Source organism: Ipomoea triloba, chromosome 7 (assembly GCF_003576645.1).
Source record: "Ipomoea triloba cultivar NCNSP0323 chromosome 7, ASM357664v1".
Classification (NCBI taxonomy): domain Eukaryota; kingdom Viridiplantae; phylum Streptophyta; class Magnoliopsida; order Solanales; family Convolvulaceae; genus Ipomoea; species Ipomoea triloba.
Window position 1 is genome coordinate 5,921,671 of NC_044922.1, and position 26,317 is coordinate 5,947,987.

Genomic DNA, 26,317 nt, shown 5'->3' on the forward strand with positions numbered 1-26,317 from the left:
CAACCCGACCCGTCTCATGGTGAGACGGTCTCACACAAGTTTTTGCCGAGATCTATTATGTGTCATCTTCAGTTAACGATGATCGATTATTGCGATTGTTTCAATTTTTTTTAATCAAGAATAAAATTTATTTATACTTTGAAAAGTTGTTCAAATAAAAAAAGAAGAAGAAGTCATAATTAAAGAAAATGTTCACTTTTTAAGATAAATATAAAATTGGACCTAAATATTTAATTCAAACTGACTCGTTAAGGTGAAAGATAATTTCCGCTCTTCCTGTAGAGAGAGAGAACATTAAGCAACGGAAAATCAGCAACCTATCTATCTATACATACAGAGAGAGAAAGGGGCAGATAGCTGTATCTATGTATATATATCACATATGAACAGAGAGCAATGTAGAGAGAGAAAGCAGGGCTACTTGCAGACAGAGGATACGGTTTATGAAATCTGAATCTGAAAGTCACAATTGAAAAGGCGAAAAAAAAGAAGTTGAATTTTGATTTAATTTTTTTTTCTTCTTATGTTTTCACGGTGAAGATAAATAGAGTGGGAATGGCGACGCCATTAACGACGGGGATACAGAACGGCGGCGTAGCAGTGATGGCGGCCGGGTCGGCTGTGGGCCAAATGGATCACTCCGGGCCGGCAAACAAGGCGCTGGGCGTGAATGGCTCGTCACCGATTCGGATTTTCCTCTTCTTCCACAAAGCAATTCGGGCCGAGCTGGATGGGCTCCACCTGGCGGCGATGGACTTGGCGACGAATCAGAACAGTGATATTAAGCCATTGCAGGAAAGGTGTCACTTTTTGAGGTCGATTTATAAGCACCACTGCAATGCGGAGGATGAGGTGTGTAGTATTTGTACAATTCTGCACTGGATATTCATTTGTTTTAGTTATTCGATATTTAAGCTTGACTATAGCGATTTTATATCATGTATGCTGCCTTTTTATTTTTCTTGAAAAAGAAGAAATATTGATTCGAAATACTGATGTTTTGTGATTTTACATTGTGTCAGTAGTGATGGATTGTTGTTAATGTTAATACTAATATGATTTTTATTAGTTTATTAGAGATTATAATTTACAACATAGTGAGGTTTTGAAAGCAGATTGTGTGATTAGTTCGGAGTTGGAACAAATTTATGTGGTTTGCAGCATTTTTAGCAGTAGGTTATTCTGACTTGGGGATGAAACTAAAGAAGAAAATAATTACAATTTGGATTCATTTTCTTTGTGTGCTGGTGGTTGTTGTCCAGAAATCAAGGAAAGTAGGAAGCATGTGTTTTGTGTTACCACATTTTTAGTGTGAAAAAGGACTTACTTGCTGCATTTGCTAATGTCACAACGTAATGTTTCCTGTCCATGCAGTGTGCAGGCTGATGGATAAGTTAGAACGGTTCTCAAATACATAAAGAGGAGAATGATACCTTTTGCTTTCAAATAGGTTTCTCTACATGCTAAATGCATATGGGATCTATTTTGCTGTCATATTTAGCTCATCAGATTTTCAATCAGGCTTTATTTTATAATTAGTAGTCTGATGAAGTTTATATTTCTTTCGAAGTTTAATTTCAATAACTGCTGTTAGCATACCCAGACCGAACCTTATGTCACCTATAAGGAGAGATGAGAAAATAAATGGTAGTGAAGTTTGCATATTGTTATACAATTTCCTATCAGAATAAGAGTTATATATGCCTATAAATTAATGATCTGATTTCAAAGAGATAGATATACTTCGAAATATTATTATTATTATTTTTATTATTTTTTAAATCAACTTCGAAAGTAGGAAATATTATACAATTTCCTATCAGAATTATTTTATGCATTACATTTTAGTAGGCTGTTGGCACAAACAAACAATGATAAGCAGAACTAGTGATATGACAGCTTTGATATATGTCTTGGATTATTGCACTTACAATGTCTTCTAAAGCGCCAAATAATTGGAGTCCAAAAGATGCATTCAGTCAAAGATGGATTTTGTCCTAAGTCATTCTAGTCTATTAAACTTAGGTAGGGTAGTTTTAACTCTTTTATTTATTTTTTGAGAATGGCAGGTTATCTTTCCAGCACTTGACATCCGTGTGAAGAATGTCGCAAGGACTTATTCCCTTGAGCATGAGGGAGAAGGTGTTCTTTTTGATCAATTATTCGCATTGCTAGATTCTGATATGCAGAATGAAGAAAGTTATCGGAGAGAGTTAGCTTCCTGTTCTGGTGCTCTTCTAACGTCCATTTGCCAGCACATGTCTAAGGAAGAGGAGCAGGTAACTTTTCAGTTCTGCATTCTTATTTATTTGTGCATTGATTATATTTTGCATATTATGACATGAGTCCAACACACATAAATAGTGCTTATAATGTGGAATGAGTTATTTAATTCCTACTCTGTTTATGTTATACACTTTGCTTGTGGTAAACTAAGTTCAATGGGTAAATACTGTTCAGGATGTGGAGCTGTGTCATTCCAGTCTTACTCTGTTGATATTTTACATTTTGCTTGTTGTAATGTAAATACAACAGGGCATAAATGGATTTCAGAATGTACAATTATTACACTGTAGGCCATGGTGCATGTAGCTCAGTAGCTGTGTACATATTATAGTACCATGACGTTCATATTACAATTGCTTTATCGGTGATTTTTCAAATTACAATACAATGGTGTTTAGGTTACAAGGATTGAATTTTTATTCTGACATTATTGTATTGTAATCCAAATGGCTGTTTGCAGCTATGTATTTCTAATGATTTGCCCAGAATGTGGAAGGTGCCATTCAAGTTTTACTCCATTGATGTTCTACATTTTTCATACTCAGTTTGATACAATACAGAATTTTCTTCCCGTAATGCAAGTTCAATTGGCTATAATTGCATAAATACTGCTGGTTCATTTTGTTTCAGTCTTACTCCCTTGATATTGAACAATTTGCTTTTATAAAATAAGTTTAACAGGCACTGATATTGCTGAGAATGTGGAAGGTGTCATTCAAGTCTTATTCCCCCATTAGTATTATGCATTTTTCTTACTCCACTGATACTATATAATTTGCCTTATTTCATTGCTTGTAACATAAGTTCATCAGGCATGGATTCTGCTTATAGTGTGGAACACATCATTTAAGTCATTTCCATTTTTCCCTGTTCATTACAGTCAAATCCCCTGTTGTTTGCATATTACACAGGTAGACTTCTGGTTGATACATTCTCCCCAGTTCTGTATCTGGGTAATGGAAGCAGGATTGGCTACACCATAGTTGATCTGGAAGTTTTAAATATATTTGCTTCTATGGCTATTGTTCTGCCTTTCTGTTTTTGTGAACTCAAATTATTTCTGGAAGAACAAGTAACTGAAACTATTATGTACTGTATGAATTTAGAAATAAGGAAATTATGGTTGCACACTATTGATGCAAGATTTTTTACTTTTATAAAAGATTTGATTCTCATATAAAAGTTTGCTAAATTATTTTGGAGCCAAGGAGGTTGTATTTTGAAGTTTATAGTTAAGCTGGGCCTCAAACCTATAGTCTTACAACTTCTTTAGATTTCATTATGTCTTTTTTCTGTTTCTTTTTCAGTGTTATTTTTATCTCTTTTATTTTTTTATTTGTACATGTATCTTAGTGTTACTGAGCATCTTGGGTTGCTGTTGATTTCAGGTCTTCCCTTTGCTTATTGAAAAATTCTCATTTGAAGAACAGGCATCACTGGTATGGCAGTTCCTATGCAGCATTCCTGTTAATATGATGGCTGAATTTCTGCCTTGGCTATCATCCTCTATTTCATCTGATGAGTGTCATGATATGCGTAAGTTCTTACACAAAGTAATTCCGGATGAGAAGCTCCTTCAACAGGTGGGTTTAACTTCACTGCATATTGTGCATCCGCTGAAGTTTACAGCCTATTGTAATTGTACAACTGACTAATTCCTTTTTCTGGAAGATTATTTTCACATGGATGGATGGGCAAAAGAACAATAAAAAACGTAAGGCTTGTCAAGATCAATTGAATCACCACAGTGCCTCAGATTCTGTGCCAAAGGGAAATGGCAAATGTCCTTGTAAATCTTCTAGGAGTGCTAAAAGAGATTGTCCTGTTTTGAGTTGCAATACAGTATCCACTCTAGATTGTCCAATAGATGAGATAATGCATTGGCACAAGGCTATAAAAATGGAATTGAGTGACATAACTGAAGCTGCCAGGAAGATAACTTTGTCTGGAGATTTTTCTGATTTGTCTGCCTTCAATCAAAGGCTTCAATTTATTGCTGAGGTTTGCATTTTTCACAGGTACTCTTCTTTTCTGTATCTTGGATTTCAATTTAAACTTTTATATTAGGAATCAGTCATCTGTATTCAGTATGCAGCTTTTACCCTATAAGCCAAGCCAAGTTGAACTTGCTTCCTGCAAATACAATCTTGATCATCCTTTCATGGAATTTGAACCTTTTATTTATTATCCTATCAGAAATCATTTGCATGATAATAAACTACGAAGAAGAAAAAGCATTTTGCCTTGTGGACAAACACTAAGGGTTGGAATTTTACTGTCCAACTATCCATTTATGTGCTCTCACCTAGCTAGTTTAGGGAACCCAGAAGTCTTAATCTATGTATATTTGAACCTTTCATGGAATTTTAACCTTTTTTTTTTAACCTATCAGAAACCATTTGCATGATAGTAAACAACGAAGAAGAAAATAACATTTTGCCTTGTGGACAAATACTAAGGGTTGGAATTTTACCATCCAACTATCCATTTATGTGCTCTGAGCTCTCACCTAGCTATTTTAGGGAACCCAAAAGTTTTAATCTTTGTATATTTGTGTGTGTGTCTAGTACCACAGAGATATATATTACTACACTTCTATTCCCTTTTTTGACATTTTTCTTTCCATATAAGAGTACTTGCCTTTTTTTTTTTTTTTATTTGCAAATTTCATATTTTTATTATTCTCTTTGACTTGCCTCAATGCTGCACATGCCCCAATTTTCACACTTTTCCATGTGCATTGTTTAATGTAAAATTAACAATTTTGTTTTCTGTCAAATGATGGTTTATAGCATTATGCTTTCCTATTCTGAGGCTCTGAGCTTATCCTGTCTGACTGCAGCATCGCTGAGGACAAAGTTATATTCCCTGCTGTAGACACAGAGTTGTCTTTTGCCCAGGAGCATGCAGAAGAAGAAAATGAGTTTGGTAAGCTCAGATGCCTCATAGAAAACATTCAGAGTGCTGGAGCTAACTCACCTTCTACTGAATTTTATTCGAAGTTATGCTCTCATGCTGATCATATAATGGAGATAATAGAGAAGCACTTCCACAATGAGGAAGTTCAGGTGAGTGATTGTCTGATTGCTGCTTACATACTTTTGGTGTATTGTAGCTCAAGTTTTCCAAAAGATGGATAAGTTTCCTCTCATAACTGTTTCTGAAGGCTGTGAAAGAAAGCATGACTTATCTATGGACTATGAGTTCTCTCTTATCTATTCAGATTTTCTTTTCCATAGAAAACCATTTACAAATGGTGATATTTTCCTTGCATTAATAATACGAGTAATTTTTTTTCCTGTCCATTTTGGTTTTGAAAATTGAAATTCTAAATTAATTACTCTGTATCTTTTTTGTTAAAATTTTGTCACTACACCTGCAATAGGTTCTTCCACTTGCACGGAAACATTTTAGCCCAAAAAGGCAGCGGGAACTGCTTTATCAGAGCTTGTGTGTGATGCCACTTAGACTGATTGAATGCGTCTTACCGTGGTTAGTAGGATCATTAAATGAGGAGAATGCAAGGTCTTTTCTGCACAATATGCACATGGCAGGTACTGTGTTTTTTCTTACCATTCTTTAGTTAGTATCTATTACTATTATGCCTTGTTGAAGAGGATCCACGTTGCCTTTCTCATTTTGTATCTGATGCAGCTCCGGCATCAGACACTGCGTTGGTAACACTTTTCACTGGTTGGGCATGCAAGGGCCGTACAGGAGATACTTGCTTGTCTTCTAATGCAACAGGTTGCTGTCCTGATGAGGAACTGTCAGGAAATCAAGATTGTATAGGCAGATGTTTTTGTGCCAGAAGTGAATCTTTCTCATATGCCCAAGAAGATTGCCATGAAAGATGTTCAAGTTCTACTTTAGGAGAGAGATGTGATCCTTCTGGAACAGGAAAACTTCATAAAGTATCTTCTAGTAATCAGTCTTGTTGTGTCCCTGGATTAGGAGTAAGCAGCAACAACCTGATAATCAATTCCCTTGCTACAGTGAAATCTTTGCGATCTTTGTCTTTTGGCACTAGTGCTCCTTCTCTTAACTCTTGCCTCTTCAGCTGGGAAAATGATTACAGCTTGAACAACAATGGGCATGCAACACGGCCAATTGATAATATATTTAAATTTCACAAAGCAATACGCAAAGATTTGGAATTTCTGGATGTAGAATCTGGGAAACTTGCTGATTGTAATGACACTTTTTTTAGGCAATTTGGTGGTAGATTTCGTCTCTTATGGGGCTTGTATAAAGCTCATAGTAACGCTGAGGACGACATAGTATTCCCTGCATTAGAATCAAAAGAGACTCTGCATAATGTTAGTCATTCTTACACCCTGGATCACAAGCAGGAAGAAAAACTATTTGAGGACATTTCGTCTGCACTCTCTGAACTTTCTCTGCTCCATGGAAGCTTGGGTAACAGAACATTTACAGGACATCCTAGTATTGACAGTTCTAACTCTTGTGACCTGAATGATAATTTGAGAAAATACAATGAGCTTGCTACAAAAATTCAAGCAATGTGCAAATCCATGAAAGTTACTCTGGATCAACACATTTTACGTGAAGAGGTTGAACTCTGGCCACTGTTTGACACACATTTTACTGTTGAGGAGCAAGATAAACTAGTTGGTCGAATTATAGGAACTACTGGAGCAGAGGTTCTCCAATCAATGTTGCCATGGGTAACTGGAGCTCTTACTCAGGAAGAGCAAAACAAAATGATGGAAACATGGAAGCAAGCAACCAAAAATACAATGTTCAGTGAATGGCTGAATGAGTGGTGGGAGGGCTCTCCACCTGAAAGTTCACAGGCAATAATATCAGAAAACTGTATATCACAAGGTTTTTTCCAGCACTTTTCTTTCTTTTCATTGTTAAGATAATCTTCAAGTGAAATCTTGCACATTGATAGATGCTTAAGCAAATTTTATAAGGTCTCCATTTTTGGAAATTTTAAATCACACCTTTTCAGGTTATGATTTACATGAATCTCTGGACCAAAGTGATGGTACATTTAAGCCTGGATGGAAAGATATCTTCAGAATGAATCAAAATGAGCTTGAATCAGAGATAAGAAAGGTCTCTCGAGATTCATCTCTTGATCCAAGAAGAAAAGCTTATCTCATTCAAAATCTCATGACCAGGTCTGTGCATGTTAGCTATCAATTGGAGCTTTTATCAATTATTGTGAATCTTGCACTTTCAATTTATTTCATCCAAAATGTATTTGTTGTTTAGTCGCTGGATAGCTTCTCAGCAGAAGTTGCCCCAAGCAGGAACTGGTAAAACTTCAGATGGCGATGATCAATTTGGATGTTTTCCATCGTTTCGTGATCCAGAGAAACAAGTCTTTGGTTGTGAACATTACAAAAGAAACTGCAAGCTTCGTGCTTCCTGTTGTGGAAAACTGTTTACATGCAGGTTCTGTCATGACCAAGTTAGCGACCATTCTATGGATAGGTAACTTTAGTGGATCAAACAAAGTACCCAAGAAAAATTATTTCCAAATATAATCTATCTATTTTTATTTTTATTGCAGAAAGGCAACCACTGAAATGATGTGCATGAGCTGTCTTCAAATTCAACCAGTTGGCCCCACTTGCAGGACTCCATCTTGTGATGGACTTTTGATGGCAAAATATTATTGCAGTAGCTGTAAATTTTTTGATGATGAAAGGTAAGCTCCTTTTTTCTTTACCATTTTTGGCCTTTAGTCATTGAAAGATATTAGGAAAGATGAACTTCTACTGTCCTTCAAAGTACACTCAATGAGTCAGTTTCCTTTTTGCCTTTTACTGCAAACCATCCTATTAAACGTCATTATTTCTCTTCGGTAAAGGTATCTGAGGTGATCTTTTAGTTTTGTACTTTTTTTAATTTCCTAAATAATTTGTTATTTGTTCTTCTGTTATTAGATTCATCTTTTGGTTTGTTCATGAAAGTTCAATTTAGTAACAGTAATTGATGTTGAGATATTATAACCCTTCTGTTTTTATTCACTTAATATTTTTTCATTTAAATTTTTACTACTTCAGGACAGTCTATCATTGCCCATTTTGCAATTTATGCCGGCTGGGTAGTGGACTTGGTGTCGACTTCTTTCATTGCATGACCTGCAATTGTTGTCTGGGAATGAAACTTGTGGACCACAAATGCCGGGAGAAAGGTCTTGAAACCAACTGCCCTATATGTTGTGACTTTTTGTTCACATCAAGTGAAACTGTGAGAGCTCTTCCCTGTGGCCATTTTATGCATTCGGCTTGCTTTCAGGTTTGATCCCTTCTATTCTGCTGGGCCTCCTTTGGCCTTTTATCATTACACTTTCTATTCTTTTGGGAATTTACAATCCTATTGTTTTCTCAGGCATATGCTAGAACACACTACATCTGTCCTATATGCAGCAAGTCAATGGGAGACATGTCGGTAAGACTGCTCATTATTTCAGTACATATAATGCGCTTACTTTGAGATCTGTGTACTGCATTTATGTTATTTTATTTTTTTGACATTTTGGTTCTTCTATTCCATTTTCACTTGATGTGAACAAAAGGGTAATAAAGACCTCATTAGCTTTGTGTAATATGAGCCTATCTTATTTCCATTATCCCACCATGCACTTCAACATAAGAGCTGAGTTTAACCATCCTCCACCCAAATATGTGTAATATGGAGTGTGTTTGCGTGTGTGTATTTTGTGGATTTTAGAAATTTAATATAGTACCTGGATGACTTTAAGTTTTGCTCATTTTGAGTTTCTAAAGGAAAATTTAAAGTTCAATGTTTTCATGATGGAAGACTTCCAGTACTGCTAAAAATAGATCACTAGTACAACATGTCAACTCATTTATTTCTATCCCATCACCCCCATCCCCATCTAATGTACCGAAAAAGTCTTATTTATTTCTCTCTCCTTTGTAGCTCTAGTTATTTTTTTTTCCTGATCTTTTTTTAAGGGGGGGAGGGGCGGGGGGGGGGGGTGTTTGGAGGAAGAGATACATCAAATCATCAATGCCTTGTGTTTTACAAATAAGCCCTTTCTAAACTTCATTTCAGGTGTACTTTGGCATGCTTGATGCTTTAATGGCTTCTGAGATTCTTCCAGAAGAGTTTAGAAACCGTTGTCAAGTAAACAACTCTTCCATTCATTTGCATAGTAATCTACAACATCAGTTTCTTTTGACTTTTTAGTGTAAATGCTAATTGTTCGAGGTCCTTCGATTTCTGCACAACCAGGATATATTATGCAACGATTGTGACAAGAAGGGTACTGCACGGTTTCATTGGCTGTACCACAAGTGTGCATCCTGTGGATCCTACAATACCAGAGTAATCAAGGTGGACTCAAGTCCTGATTGTACAAGATAGTCCTCTGTGTTTCAATGGGATTGCACACAGTATCACAAGCGTGCGTTCTATGGTCTTACCAGAGTAATCTCAAGGTGGACTCTGAGTCCTCATGATAGTCCTCGAGGTCCACATGATACCCTCTTTCCCCTCTAAAACTGATAATATACTCTGTAGAGTACAAATCCACCCGCCACAAGCAAAAGTTTCCACTGGTACTAGTAGAACTGTAGAAGTAATGGTGGCATTGGTTCAATTTTTGACAAATTTGAAGCAAAAGTAGATGCCGAGGAGTGTCAAGTCGAGAAGGCGATGAGCTGTTAGTAGTTTGCGTCTTAAAACAAAAATGCTTTCCATAACACATTTTTTTTTTCTTTCTTTTTTGTCTTCCATATATCAAAATTTCATTTCTTTTGTACCTAAGTCAATAGATCTTTAGAACATTGATCAACACTCTGGCCTAAGAAATTGGTGCTATAGTGAAGAGGGAATATACTATCCTGTACACTAAAGTGTGGGATGAATGATATATATTGCTCTAATCATATACCTTTTCCAGTTTGAGGTTTGTTTTGTTCATCTGTTATTCTCCCTTTTCCTGGAACACAAAGCTGAACTTTTGGAGTGCTGCTGAGGTCATCCTGTTTGTTATCACATCGACATAAGGATAAAGTAATGCTTAGTTGTTAATGTGCTGTTTCTTTGCAACAGGTAATTTAGGTTGTAAATTGGGAACATTATTGTACTTCGTAGTAGTTAGCAAATGTGAAGCCCTGTTTTGTTAGGGGTATAGGGTTTTAAATATACTGACTCTTTAATATGGGGTGTAGTTGAGTGAAAGGAACCATCCATCCTTAATTAAATGTTAAGGGTTCGATCTTTGGCTTTGGGTTGTCTTGTCTCACCCATTAGAAGTGTCTTTACAATTCAGACGAGGGGATTAATCACTAGGTGATGAAAATCCTAATATATCCAAACAAAAAATACATAGAGACTCTTCAGTCGTTTCTAAAGGTAAAAATAATAATTTATTTAAAAAATAATAATTTTAGGTAGTAGAAATTCATAAGTTTGTCAAACTTGAACAATTGTTTTTAATATGATATTTGACTTTCAAACCAAGTTTATGATAATGAAGTTATAATTTAAGATTATTTTCTTATTATCCATTTGTAAATATAGATAGGGTGGGGGCTTACTTTGTAGTAGGTAATAGGTAATGTTACTCTTTCTATTTATTTATTTATTCAAAATGATTTGGTAAAAACGGCATTTTGCTTTTAAATTAGAAAAAATGTTTACATCAATTCCCTTGTGATCTTACAATTTCAAATCAACTAATGATCTTCTAATTATAATGGAAGAATTTACATATTATATCATAGTATAAAAAAGTTTAAACTTTATATTGTGAAAACTTATAGTTTAAGAGTTAAAGGATAACATTTCATAGGAAAATGTTGAAATTTGCTCATCACAAACTTGATTAATACAGAAAGAATTTTTGAGAATGAAAGAAATTGCAAGCCTTGCCAACATAACATAGAATTCAGTGACAATTTACAAATAAAAATTAATGACTTTACAATTGAACTTTAAAATATATAGCTGCATAATGTGATGAATATAATTTATAATTTACATAAATTTTTTTACGATACACTGATTTAAAAAGACAAATGTTTATTCAATTATATATATGAAAATTTTTAATATGTCAACCGGTATCGGTACTAATTGCACATGATACAATCAAAAGTGAATGAAAAAAGTTTGAAGTTTTGTATTTGGTGTAAGAGATATGAGTATGATCAATACTGTAAACTTTTTCTTAATATATATTTATTTATTTATATATACATAAGTTTCACTTGGTTAAAAAATGAAAAATATTATTTTTATACTTGGTTAAAAAATGATTTTTATAGTATAACATAATCCATAGTTCAACACTTCAACTTATAAAGTTTGAAATTGCTTTAGTTTTGGTTTCCTTTTCATTTCCTTGGGTTGCTTTAACGCTTTATTCTTCTTTAAATCTTTCCAGACTTTATAAATTTCTATTTTAGTATATGTTTTTGAGTATTCAATTTCCAAAGTTTGACATTCTCAGTCAGATTTTCTGTTTTTTAGAGCTCATTAAGCTGATTTTCACGTACACTGCCCCCCACCCCCACTCTCACGCCCACCCCTCTCGGCAGAGGCGCGAAGCGAAGAAAGAAAGAAGTGAAAGGGTCAGCCACTTCTCTCTCTCTCTCTCTCTCTCTCTCTCTCTCTCTCTCTCTCTCTATTAGACCAATCTGTTTTTCGAATTTCTCTGTTAGATCTTTACTCGCTTCGTTTTTTCTTTTGTTCCTTGAAATTTGATGATCCGTTAATTTATTGAAGAATTCGCATTAATCCCGAGAGGGGGGATAAGTAAGCACGATCCAATGCTCTGAATTTCGCGAAATAATCTTTGATAAAGTTGTTTGTGCTTGTGGATTTGCAGACAGGGAAAAAGTAGGACTCCCGTTCAGGTGTTTAAAGGTGCGTTTTTTGGGGGGAAGGGTTTTAGAGGGGACGGTGAGCTTCCGATGGGTAGTTCGAAAATGGAGGGTTCGTCTACGCCGGCGCTGCGGAGAGACCCTTACGAGGTTTTGTCTGTTTCGAGGGATTCTTCTGATCAGGAGATTAAGACTGCTTACAGAAAACTTGCCCTCAAGTAAGTACCCTTTTCTATTTTTCTTCAGCATTTTCCTTTTGTAGTTTAAGTTAATTGTGTTGGTCAGCTTGAATTTCTGGTATACTTACCAAATGATTTAAGTTGGAAATTTTCCATTTTATTTGAAGAGCTGTATTAATTTTATTGTTGTTAATCATGGGGAATTAGGTACTGTTGAAAGCTGAATTGTTGCTTAAAAATGATTTAAGTGGACACTTTGGCAAGTTGTTTTTTAGAGACAATTTTATTTTGTTTTAAGTGCTAGTAGTATGCTCAATTGGTTCTTGAAGCTTAGAATTATTGACTATGGAGCAATAGGATAAACTCAGTTTTTTATGGATGTAAAATACTATACCAGTTTAGTTGGATTGGGACATGTGAGTTGGAGTATTTTCAGATTTGATAATGTGTATGGACTTACTTATTTTCAATGGATGACGGTAGGTATCATCCTGACAAAAATGCTAGCAACCCTGAAGCTTCGGAGCTTTTCAAGGAGGTTGCATATTCATATAGCATTTTATCCGATCCTGAGAAAAGGAGGCAGTATGATATGGCTGGATTTGAGGTACTTTATTTCTTCAAGATCTTCTGCAAAGTGTTTTGTTGGCTAGCGATTCATTTTAACTACCTCAAGGTGCAATTATTTAGTCATGTCAGAGTGTTGCATGAAGGCACAGTAGTAAATTGCTTATTTACTATACTGATATGCTTTTGTGATTATTTACATGAGGGCTAGAATGTTTTAAACCTTTATTAGCAGTGGTTTTTTCTTATAGCAGTACTCTAAAGTTTGTAATTGTCCAAATAATGCTGCCTTTAGTCTACTTCTTTTGGTTGGAGTTCTCTTTTATTATTATATTTAGTTTTGGAATGCCTTTTGGGGGAGATGCAGTTTCAATGAACCATACCCAAGTGCCATGCCCATGGCACGTACATGCATCTTATGCTTTTACCTGAGACAAAGCAACACAAAACTAGTAAATGACTTATGAATTTATGACAAAATAAGAAAGAATAGAGCAGAAAAGAAGAGAGTCCTTGCAAATACAATTTATATTCAATAACCTGAAGTTACTTGAATTGTACATGTTGGCAAACAATAGTTTAAATTGCTAATCCCCGTAATAGCCTTTTTGTACTTCTGCTTCCAGCCTGGTCTAGTATTAAACAATGTGCTCTGTCTATTCTCTTTTCAATAGTTACTTTACATGCAAAAGAGAAGGAATCTATGTATGCTTAACTGACAACAACTTGCACCTGAGCCAGTAGTTACTCATTTTTTGTTTCTTGCTTAGTTTTTTGTTACAATTTCTTACTGATTTCTCTTCTTTTAGTTATGCCTCTAGCATCTCTCATTTTCTAACTGCTTTGCCATCTGCCATCTAAATATTAAGGCCCTGGATGCTGATGGAATGGATATGGAAGTTGATCTATCCAACCTTGGCACTGTTAACACAATGTTTGCAGCATTGTTCAGGTAATGATTTTTCCTAGAGTTGATATCTCAAGTGATCTTGTGATTCATTAGTCACATTTTTTTTGTTTGTCTGAATAGCAAATTGGGTGTTCCTATCAAGACGACTATTTCAGCCAATGTTCTTGAAGAAGCTCTAAATGGAACTGTCACAATTAGGCCTTTGCCAATTGGAACATCATGCAGTGCTAAGGTGATTCTGTATTCTATTTTTCCTGAATAGCTGGATAAAATTTTATTTGCTAGGCCATGCTAATTGCTTAGTTAAGTTTTAAAACAGGTAGAAAAGCAAAATGCCCATTTTTTTGGTGTAACAATTAGTGAGGAACAAGCTGAGTCAGGGATTGTGGTTAGAGTAACGTCAGCTGCTCAAAGCAAATTTAAGGTAAAATAATTGTCTTACCGGCATGATGGTTAATAGAATATCTTTTGTCGTTAATTTCTCAACTTTGAGTTCTGTCTGTGGAACTGGCATGCATGTGGTTTTATTTGATACCATTGCATTATGATCCTGAAATGACATTTTATATAAATTTCAGCTACTATATTTTGAACAAGATCCAAATGGGGGTTATGGACTGGCTTTGCAGGTAATGCATTTTTTAGATCTTAGTTTTGGTCTTTACGAATACTTCCATATTCATAAATATATTTGTCCCACTTTCGTAGTACAGTGAATATAGCCTTCTGTTGTTTACTTGAAGGGATTAAAGTGAGTCCGTCATGAAGTCTGTCTTTTTCTGACAAAGTATATGCATTTGAATATAATTTTTTTTATCATTTTATTTGAGAAGAAAATTGTGGTTGTCAAGCAAAAAGGAATAAAGGAGTACTATAACATTAACATTTTACCTTAAATTTAACATTTCAAAACTTGATGTACTAATGATTATACCAGCGCTTCATTTATTAATCTTTCCAATCTAACAGTATCACTAAACTCATAACTTGTCCTGATGTAGCAATGTCAAATGACGTTTTACATCTTCAGCCATTTCCATAGATGTAAATGTCGAAGATTCCGAGTGGTTAAGTTAGGAGGTTTGAAACTATTTTTAGTGACTCCTCCATCCAAAAAGTTATATTTTCTTGCCTTATGCTTTCTGGTTATTGCATTTGATAAAACTTTAAAAAGTTTTATTTTTGGTCTAAATGTCTAATACACAAAAAGCACAGATTAAAATTTCTCTGGACACACTTATGAACCTTCAGTGTGACTATATCTGAAGTTACTCTAGATGTGTCTTTTAGAAGCTGTCCAATATGGACATTTTGTTCTGCTGACAAATTAATTCCATTTAACTTAGTTGAAAGAATATGTTTTCAAGCATGTAGGCACAAAAGTCATATGTACTTCAAAAATTAATGTTCCATACTTGATAATTATATGGAAATAGAAATTTGCCGGTTTTGCATATGGGTCAAATATGAAGATATATATATCACCCAAGCAAATTACTTTTAAAATGACCGAAGAGGGTAAAGATAAGTATGGCTTTGCCACAATGGTGCAATATCACATACTGACCTGGCTTTCCCATCAAAAAGCCATTTGCTAATCCAGAATATTTTTAAATATAAATACTCGAGGAGTGTCCATGCAATAACCAAAATAAGGGTGGGCCCTCCATTTTATACAAAATCTTAACTGAAGTTTGTATAAGTTTATATAATCCAGTGAAATCCAAAGTTACAAAGTTAAACCATTTAAAAAGAATTTTTGGTGGGATGATGTTAGAGTTAAGTATTTGGGACATCTTTATTATATAACACATACTTCAATGGTGAGTGCCAAACTGCCAATGTTTCTGGATTATGCTGGACGAATATGTTGGAAAACATTTGGTTACATTGTTATTATAAATGTCCTGCCTCCAGCTAAGTCATTTAGCATTTCAAGGTCTAACCTGCTATGATCAAAGTGGCACAACCTTTTCGAATTGCATTTTTTTTTGGCTAGACTACGAGGTGTCCTGAGTAGGCCCTAATTATAGCAGGCACCTTTAAGTCCGTACCATACTTTGTACCTGAGGTATGCAATAGGTAGAGCATCATGCACAATATTAGTAGGCTGCTATATTTCTGTCTATCATTTGAATTGAGCTATAAAAATCATTTTGTTTTTATTTTTTTTATTTTATTCCTTGAATAAGAACAATTAAGTATTTCTATTATATAATGTATACATGGATTTTGTTTTCACAAATTTCCACCGTATGCACATATATACAGTTATACACTACTCCTTTCATCCCCAAATGATTGTCTTATTTAGTGTAGACCACTGTTGCAAAAATCCCCCGCCTAGCACCTAACTTGGCCGACTGGGCCGAGTTGCCGGCCGACTCGGCCGAGTTAACTCGCCCAACTCGGCAAAGTTAGCCGAGTTAACTCGGGCGGGTCCGCCTTGTTAATTTTTTAAAATTATATTTATATATATTTAAATTTATTTATTTATATAATAAAAGAAGATATATATATATATATATATATATATATATATATATATATATATATATATATATATATATATATATATATAGATATATATATATATATATATAGATATATATATATATATATATAGATATATATATATATATATATAGATATATATATATATATATATAGATATATATATATATATATATAGATATATATATATATATATATAGATATATATATATATATATATAGATATATATATATATATATATAGATATATATATATATATATATAGATATATATATATATATATATAGATATATATATATATATATATAGATATATATATATATATATATAGATATATATATATATATATATAGATATATATATATATATATATAGATATATATATATATATATATAGATATATATATATATATATATAGATATATATATATATATATATAGATATATATATATATATATATAGATATATATATATATATATATAGATATATATATATATATATATAGATATATATATATATATATATAGATATATATATATATATATATAGATATATATATATATATATATAGATATATATATATATATATATAGATATATATATATATATATATAGATATATATATATATATATATAGATATATATATATATATATATAGATATATATATATATATATATAGATATATATATATATATATATAGATATATATATATATATATATAGATATATATATATATATATATAGATATATATATATATATATATAGATATATATATATATATATATAGATATATATATATATATATATAATATAATATATGACACCCACACACGCATTTTTTTTTTGTTTTTATAGGTCGCCGCCTAGGCACCGCATAGACCGCTTAGGCGCTAGGCGCTAGTCTACCGCCCGACTAGCGCCTACTGCAACCATGTTGTAGACATGAATTTTAAGGCAAATGGAAGTAAAGTACAATAATTTTCATTTTTATGCCCATAAAAGGTGGGTAACTTTTTGACTGTAACTTTTAGTAGAAGGGTAGTGTAGGAACATAGAACTATTTGTGATGCTTATTTTAGGAAAGTGGACGGCATTTTGGGACAACCTTTTTTTGGGAAGGAAGGAGTATTTGTTATATTCTTGTATATATATATATATATATATATATATATATATATATATATTACTCTGTATCAATTACTGTGTTTATTATCNTATATATATATTACTCTGTATCAATTACTGTGTTTATTATCACACAATACATTTATGCACTCAAATGAAAATGTGAACATTCAGCATGTCCAAAGTGAGCATTTTCTTACAAATTAAAAGTGAAGAATGAGTTTAGTTAATGCGAACATTCTTTAACACTCTTTCAAGAACGTCCTTAAATGAGTTTAGCTTCTTCTTCCCTCAGAGCATTCATAGTTACTGAAACTACTTTCAGCTTCTAGTATTCTACTCTCTCTTGCTCTTAGTATGCATTTTCCTATTATTTAGCTTGGGTTGAGGTAAGTGTTATCCGTTCTCTGCCTTTCTCTTTATCTTCTCCTTCCCTCAAATCATTTGTAGTTGCTCAAACTACTTTCAACTTCTACTTTTGCTCACTCTTAATATCATTCTTTCCTATTATTCTACTGCCCACTTTCATACTCATTTGACAGAAGTTAGCTTCCAAATTTCTAAGACTGGACCTAAATAATATGTGCAGTTGTGCACCATGAGCCTTGTCCTGTGCTATGTTTCTTGTGAAACTGCAAATGCATATCTAATTATGCATTAATTTGGTTATTGCCAGCTTCATACTGCATAAACTGCTCTGCCACCTTTGCCCAATTCCCATTTTTGTTCTTTTAAATTCTGCATCATCTTTTCCTTCAAAATTTAGATTCATGTTTCCCAAAGTCATAGCTGATATATTTTTTTATTAGAGCACAAAGGAGATTCTTAGTAATCATGACTAATGATGATTCATTTATATAGTGATTACAGTAATGCCAATCATACTATTAATTGCTTATAAGTGACCCAGGAAGGTCTTTTGTTTGATAGTATATTCATTGAACATGTTTCTGAGAGACAAGTAATACCAGTAAAGGTTAAGGTTGAATATAGGTCTGGAATTTTGTTAGTTTCTTGAACAAAGAGAACATGAGTACATGTCATGGCTAATTTAAGGATGAAAATGAGGGATCTAATATGGTCTAGTGAATTTCTTGTAAAACACCAATGATAAAGAGGGGATTAAAATCTCCAATTTGCATGGTCATGACTTGGAGACCAAGATAGTTTAGTAGTAAGTGAACTTGGGGCCGGGGAAAGCAAACTGTAAGCTTGTACTTGTACTCCATTTTGGACTTAATTCCTTGTAACTTGTCCCAATGTACAATTTAATTAAACATAATTTTCACTAAGAGTTAATTTCACTTTTAGTCCTATGACTATTGGGGTCTTGTTAATTTTAAGCCACGACTTTCAAAACTGTCAATTTAGTACCTTAACTATTCAACTTTTATCAATTTTGGTCATTCTGGCCAAATTGCCGGCTAAAGCTCACCGAAAAATATTACTTCATAATAGGTAAAATAATGAGGGTATTTTAGTCTTTGAAGAAGGTGCTGGTAAATCTGAAAATTTACCTCATTATTTTACATACTAATATTTTTCGGTGAGTTTTGGCCGACAATTTGGTCGGAGGGACCAAAATTGATAAAAATTGAATAATTAAGGTACTAAATTGACAGTTTTGAAAGTTGTGGGTTAAAATTAAGAAGACCTCAATAGTCATAGGACCAAATGTGAAATTAACTCTTTTAGTCTTTTCACTAATCAACTACTGCCTTCCAATAAGAAGTTATTGCAATATCCCTACAAGAAATGTTTTACACATTCCATGCTGAACTAGAGACAGATTGGATTAAAAATGATATGCACCTAAATGATATGTAGAGTGGAAGGGCATAAACTATACACTTGTTGATATTGAACATTATTTCATGGTTATATCTAATGGAGTTGTTGAAATGCTTGAATTCAGCAGATATCAACATTGTAATTGCCTTATTAGTGAAAAAATTGTTGATATATGCATGTGGAACTTTCAAACAACATGCTTCTGAATTGTAGATTTGTAGGATAGTTGAACAATTAATGCCAATCTTGAGCATAGTTTGAAAACATTGCTTTCTCTTCTAATTTTGACTCAGAAATTCCAACAATGTGTATTTTGGTAATTTCATGGCCATAATAACTTGCGACTGCTGCACTTAACTAGTAAGACCCTTCTAGAGAAGATAACATCATTTTAGTTATCCTTGCAAAGAGAAGGGCATGCATTTTATTACATAATGTCAATAACAGCTTATAATTTCTTTCATTTGTCTCATTCAAATTAATAATATGTATCTTTGAGTAAGTGTCCATTTCTAGTAATTTATGAGGCATGTTTCAATGCTTTGTTTAACCTAACCTGTTTTTGGTGGCTTGATATTCGGACTTGGCAAACCTGATGCATTGTCAATGAACACAGGAAGATAGTGAAAAAACTGGCAAGGTGACATCAGCAGGAATGTATTTCTTGCATTTTCAGGTTTATAGGATGGATTCAACAGTAAATGCGGTATGCATTTTTTTATTTCCCCTTTCTATATGATATTGTTCGAAAACAACTTCAAGGGTGTGAGATTGCCCAATCCTGATAACTATATGTATCTTTTCTAGTTAGCAATGGCCAAGGATCCCGACGCAGCTTTTTTTAAGAGGCTGGAAGGCCTTCAACCTTGTGAGGTCTCAGATCTAAAAGCTGGCACTCACATATTCGCTGTTTATGGTCTGAGTTGCTTTTTTCTTTGTTTCCTTCTGTTGGTTACCGGGACTCGATATTAACTTCCACCGACTGTAGGAGGATGAAAACAGTGTAGAACTGAATTTTTCTGAATGTGCAGGAGATAACTTCTTCAAACCTGCTACGTATACAATTGAGGCTCTTTGTGCCAAAACGTACGAGGATTCAACAAGCAAGCTGAAGGATATCGAAGCTCAGATTTTGAGGAAGAGAAATGAGCTTCGACAATTTGAGACAGAATACAGAAAGGTAGTCCACCTCTTCTTAATCATGTCCTCTAGGTTCTTTAATACCTCTGCATATATTCTTAGAGAATCTTTTCCTCAAATTCCTTTTGCAGGCATTGGCACGATTCCAAGAAGTGACCAACAGATACACCCAGGAGAAGCAGACTGTAAGTTTACCACTTTCGTTAAAATAGCCCCTTATGGAACTTCCCCGAGGGTGATTTGTCGATTTTTCTGTCAATATTATGCCTCACCCATCAACATAAGAAGCTAACAGAACTTAGTCATTAAAAACCATTTTTATGAAGTTCTGCACCATGTGCATATAACCTGATTCAATTTGTCATAATTAAGAGGCTGTTTTATTTTTTATTTTTTAAATTCTTGGACATTGTTTTGCTATTGCAACTATTATGTCATGCAATAGGTGGATGAATTGCTGAAACAACGAGACACTATCCATTCCGCATTCACTGTTGCAAGATCAGTCGTTGTTGCTACCAGTAGTGGAAGTGGGAATTTCAGTAATGGAAGTAGCAGTAGAATTCTTGGCGATGATTTTAAAGCTGAGAGCCCAGGGGAAGATGGAACCCCCGAATCCAAAGACAAATCGTCAAAGAAAAAATGGTTCAATCTTAACCTCAAAGGATCCGATAAGAAGACTTAAAAATGGGGCACTTTCATGCAGTCTCATTGGGCTTTATAGATTTGGACAGAATCATCTTGGCATCTTGCACAGAATGAAGTTGGTATTGATTGTTTGACCCCCTGTAGCAAAGCCACCATGTATTATTTGTTCATTTTTTCCCTCTCTTTCTATATATATCTTGAAGGTTTTGAACTGTTCAGAATATCAAGCATTTTTCTTTAGTACAGTTCATCTCTAGCACTGTATCATAATCTTGGACCTGATTTTTCTGCTTTCACATTCATGTAGGATTTAAAGTAAGTGGCTGTATAATTGCATTTCAAATTATTCATACTAAATTATGAATTGCTATTATATTTCACTGTAACCTTTGTGGCTTCACTATTCCTTGGTTCTCCAAGATGGTCTGAGTCTCTTCCACCTTAACTTAGGTTTTGGGTTCGAGTTTTTAAAATGTAGCTATCTTAAAACTTATAAGGGATTGTTTTTGTCACCTTTGAGATTCTATTATGTACAAGCAAGATTAGTCTCGAAGTGTGGGGTTCGGACTCTTGACTAAAGAAAATGTGGCCAGACTAAAAAAAAAACATTCTTGCAATGTATTTATGTTGATACATGTTGGATGGAAGTGGTAACACAAAAATTACTGTTTTTGCTTGACTACTTTAGTCGATAGTTTTAAAGAAGACTTGCAAAAGAATTTAGAGACAGTCCGTCCAAAAAATTATTGACAGATAGAATCTAATAAAGTTTTTGATTTTGGTTTTTTTTTTTATTAATATTATTATAGTTATTATGGGTTAACATAGTTGTTCAAGTGGTACTATGAATGGTTGCTGAGTAGATACACCATAACCTAAATGTTTATTGAATATGGTAATGCAATACCTTTTTTCTTTGGCTACTTATAATTCTTTTGTGTCGGAAGTTAATTTGTGGAACAAGAATCCACTAACGTCCATCCACCTGCAAAACAAAGAATTGTGGCCTGCTTGGGCAGCTCAATTAGTCACAGGAGTGAAGTTTAGAAAGAAAGATTAGAGATCGAGTTTTACTAGCGGCAGAATTATCATGAGTTTCAATAGCGGCAGAATTATTATGATTTACATTCTCTTAGATGCATGTGGGTCCCTTGGAATTGGGGATTCGACATTTTGAAAGAAAGAAAGAAGGAATTCTGTTTTACTACTAATATAGTATCATGAGAAAGTAATATAGTATCATGAGAAAGTCCAAGAAAAAGATTTACTAATTTAATTAAGGCCAAAACTGTGGGCCATATACTTCTACTTTGGGTTTATTTTTCTCTGGCCGGCAGGATTAACAAAATCAGGAATTCAGGAGACAAGGTCCTATGTATTAGCATCATCATTTACATATATAATACGATAACACTAATAATACTCATATTCTTCTCCCATAATATGAGTATTATTCTGTTCAAGTTGTATACATTTTTTCTTAAAAGCAGAACATCATATGGAAATGTATAGATGTTATTTTGATTAGACTCGTTATTCGATGTAACAAAGTGTATGAGATGATGTATAAATGTTATTTTGATTAGAGCCATTTCTTAAACGCAGTGTTGCAAAAATCCCGCCTAGGCACCGATTAATCCCCGCCTAGGCCCTAGGCGCTGGTCGACCGCCTAGCGTATCACATTAAATGGTGGTCTAGGCGACTGGCCGGCTAGGCGACCGCCTAGGCCGCCAAAGCACCGCTTAGGCGCTGATTGCCTAGGCGTCGACTAGACTGACTAGGCACCGACTAGGTCTTCTAGTCGGTCGATTAATTATTGTTCTTTTTTTTAATGGGTTATTTCACTCAAAACAACATCGTTTTGAGCGAAATAATCCTAAATTGTACAAATTTTAGATATTTTTTAGGTTAATATTTAATATTTTAGTATTAACTATTAAAGTATTATATAATTTATAATTATTAGTCTTTAAAAAATTAAAAATACTTAAACAAATTTTTAAAAAATAAAAAATAAAATAACAAAATACACAGGCGCCTAGGCGCCGATTAATCCCCGGCTAGGCATCCTAGGCGCTAGGCGCTCCCCGAGCGCCTAGGGAGCGGCTAGCGATTTTTTCAACCATGCTTAAACGTATATTTAGTAATACTACAAAGTGCATTTTACAACAATAAGAATACACTATTGCATAATATTACAAAGTGTATTTTACAACACTATAGAGTACAAAAATACTACATTTTTTTCCTTTCCTTGTTTTAGATTTTTTATATAGAGAGGGGATTAGGAAGGATCATATGAGAATTTAAACCGATGGATCTAAAACATGTACAAGTGCGCTTTGAATATGTGACTCTATAAGAGTGCTTTGCAATTGCAAAATTACAAGTGTATTTGATTATATGTACATTCGATGATATGGACGGTGCACTCAAGAAGATTGCACTGGCTTGGTAGATATCAAAAAATGCATTATTTGGGAGAAGAAATGCACTTGATAGTATTGCAGAGTGTACTCAAAGTTTGAGATAATTATTAAAATATCACAAGATTTTTCCTTGTTTTAGAGCCTTTGATTTTTGTAGATCAATATGATGGATATGATTGGTTCTTAGTTTCATTTTTATTCTTTTTTCAAACCAATAATCGAAATTGAAATAAAATTCTTATTATATTCTTTGTATATTCCATTTCTCTATAAAATATGATTCGTACTCCTTTAAAATTCATTCCGTAAACTGAACAATGCCATTAACTATTAGTAAGCTTATTATTCATAGAATCGTAGTAGTTTGGACTTTTGTTGTAATGTGAGTGTTGGAAAAACCCTTCCCCTACCGAATAGGAAGAGTATTAAATTGATTGTTGTCCTTCTTACTTAAACACCCAACGTATTACAATTTAATATTATACAATCATATGCTCTGCTTAGGACCTATTCAATTATATATTTTAATTTGTTATGGACAACAAGACAATTTCTGTAGTCCGATCCTACCAATATATAAATCATTAAATTATACCTTAATCATCAAAATATAATGATATTAATTAATACTCAACACCAGATCAGACCAGAAGTTGCTTATAGTATACTTTAATTTGTACTCAACTATTAAATATAATAAGGGTATCTAGTGCTATGTTTATTAAATCCTTTTTACAAATAGTTATATTACTCGTGATCTAGTAACATGAAGTGATTCTCCTATATGAGATGTTATGGGTTCGAGCCTCAGTGGGGCGGTAAAGACTCTTTGTGCTTCAATAGGTTAAGAAAGTAGTTATGAACAGAGCCTCAGTGGGGACAATATTGGCTCAGGTTAATCTAAAAAAAAAAAGTGAATCCGCAGCCACTACCGGACAACCCATAACTGAGTCGGGGCGGTATTGGCTCAGGTTGATCAACAAAAGTGAATCTACAGTATTGACTTAGGTTGATCTAAAAAAAATCTCAAAAAAAAAAAAAAGTGAATCCGTAGTCACTACCTAACAACCCATAACTGACCGACTGGTAAACTAATAAAGCCAATAGGTAGCTCTAATTAAGAGTCAAATTTTGAATCTTTTACTTACTAAGTCAACAATCCGACTAACTTGACTGTGCCTTAAGGACGTTTTATTTCAAAAAAAAAAAAGTACAAATAATTGCATGTTTCTTAGAAGGATGAAATACATGTGGACCATATATATTATACTCCTAGCTAGCTAACCTCCACCTTGGGGAAATGGCATATTAGGTTATCCATTTCACGACTTATACCGTAACTTAACTAAAACTTTAAAAAAATGATGATATGTGTATATATATGTACATAACCCAACCACTTGAAGTATATATGATTCTTTTGGACATCACAGTTAACTTGTCTTGACCTATGTTTTGTTTCTTGCGTCTATGACAACAATTATATTGTATTGTATCCACTTGATTTCTTTATGTCCTAACAAGTACCTCCAAAAACTTGAAACATTAGTTTATCGATCTAGACCCTCTTTCTAAAGTATTACAGATTGTACGTGGAAGCAAATACGTAAAATATCAAACCTTCTTTGCCCCTTCCTCTTTACCCTAGTTCCACATGCTTATATATATATATATATATATATATTATATATATATATATAGAATACAGTTCCCATGCGGTTGAGTGTCTTCTGTGTGGTTGTGTGGTTAAGTCTGAACCATTAATCTTGCCTAAATCAACGTCCAGAATTAAAATGACCAAAAAAAAAATGCTGTGACAATTTTATTTATTTTTTTGCATCTATCTAGGCCAAATTTAAGGTGCATAATTTTCCTTCTTAAAAGTGAACTTGTTCTCAGAAGGAAACTTAGCACCAATCTCAATTGTCCATTTAATTTGAAAGCTATCTAACAGATATAAATCAAGGTGAGGAAAAAAGCAATATCATTTTGATAATTCTTTTCAACTTTAAAGTGCATCACAACACTATAGAACGCACTTTGCAATGTGCAATTTGCAAATTGCACTCTGTGGTGTTGGCGTGTTGCCAAGTGCAATTTCCCGTGAACATTGAAAGTACATTTAACAACACTACAGAGTGCACTTTCATATAATATTGGATATAGTAGTTTTGCAAAGTACATACTATAGGGTTACAAAGTGTACTTTAAGGTTTTGGTTATTTATAAAAATGTCACCGTATTTCTTTCCTTCATTGTTCTAGAAGCATTAGACTTTACCAGATGGATGGACGACTAACATTGATTCTTACAATTTTTCTTGGTAACAAATTTTTGTATTAACGCTATCATTGGGCTATTAGTTGCGGTCTCGTCGGAGCTATATATAGCATTAACTTATATATAAAATCTATACTTATGTATAAATCATTAAATCATGTTTGAGTAGTTTAGTTGGTTGGAACTCTAAATTTAGTGTTAAATTAAATAGCATATAGCATATGTCACAAGTTCAAATCTCACTTGACAATTTATTTGAAAATATTTATTCTACCTCTTTCATATATCCCTCCACATGACAAATTAAATGTTCTTTTAGTCTAATTTGTATGAAGCATTTAATTAATGTAGTATATAAGTTTATATTATACTTCATTGTATTCGAATTAATTTAGAATTGAAAAACTTAAAGTTGATCTAATTAATAAAAGAAATTAAAATTAAAAGTATTTATGAATATAGTGTCTAATGTCTTTTTTATTCAAATTATTTTATCTAATTGACTATGTATCATAATTTGTTATAAATAGTTTTATAACATTTCAAAGTGTTTTAAAATTTCACATTTTCATCCACTCAAGTTTTTTTTTTTTTTTTGACTCCG

General features: G+C 33.4%; 2 protein-coding genes across 4 annotated transcripts; both read left to right on the forward strand.

Annotated features, from left to right (window-relative positions):
* The first annotated feature begins 266 nt into the window (after positions 1–266).
* On the forward strand, positions 267–10,213 carry LOC116025066 (zinc finger protein BRUTUS-like). Its single transcript, XM_031266137.1, has 14 exons — positions 267–852; positions 2,070–2,279; positions 3,675–3,869; positions 3,958–4,304; positions 5,129–5,354; positions 5,672–5,840; positions 5,941–7,134; positions 7,265–7,436; positions 7,531–7,752; positions 7,832–7,969; positions 8,328–8,562; positions 8,656–8,715; positions 9,346–9,417; positions 9,526–10,213. Exons 1-14 carry the CDS (start codon positions 556–558, stop codon positions 9,655–9,657), a joined length of 3,669 nt encoding a protein of 1,222 aa, XP_031121997.1. The 5' UTR covers positions 267–555; the 3' UTR covers positions 9,658–10,213.
* Positions 10,214–11,726: 1,513 nt separating this feature from the next.
* On the forward strand, positions 11,727–21,389 carry LOC116025672 (chaperone protein dnaJ 15). 3 transcript variants are annotated; one of them, XM_031266991.1, is made up of 12 exons: positions 11,727–11,870; positions 12,128–12,340; positions 12,785–12,908; positions 13,738–13,820; positions 13,899–14,010; positions 14,098–14,202; positions 14,357–14,407; positions 19,832–19,921; positions 20,023–20,131; positions 20,247–20,395; positions 20,487–20,540; positions 20,801–21,389. In XM_031266991.1, exons 2-12 carry the CDS (start codon positions 12,213–12,215, stop codon positions 21,038–21,040), a joined length of 1,245 nt encoding a protein of 414 aa, XP_031122851.1. In that variant the 5' UTR covers positions 11,727–11,870; positions 12,128–12,212; the 3' UTR covers positions 21,041–21,389. The 3 variants fall into 3 exon arrangements, with proteins under 3 accessions (XP_031122851.1, XP_031122852.1, XP_031122853.1); XM_031266993.1 differs by lacking the exon at positions 11,727–11,870 and adding an exon at positions 11,934–12,054; XM_031266992.1 differs by lacking the exon at positions 11,727–11,870 and having other exon boundaries at positions 11,930–12,340.
* Positions 21,390–26,317: the final 4,928 nt, after the last annotated feature.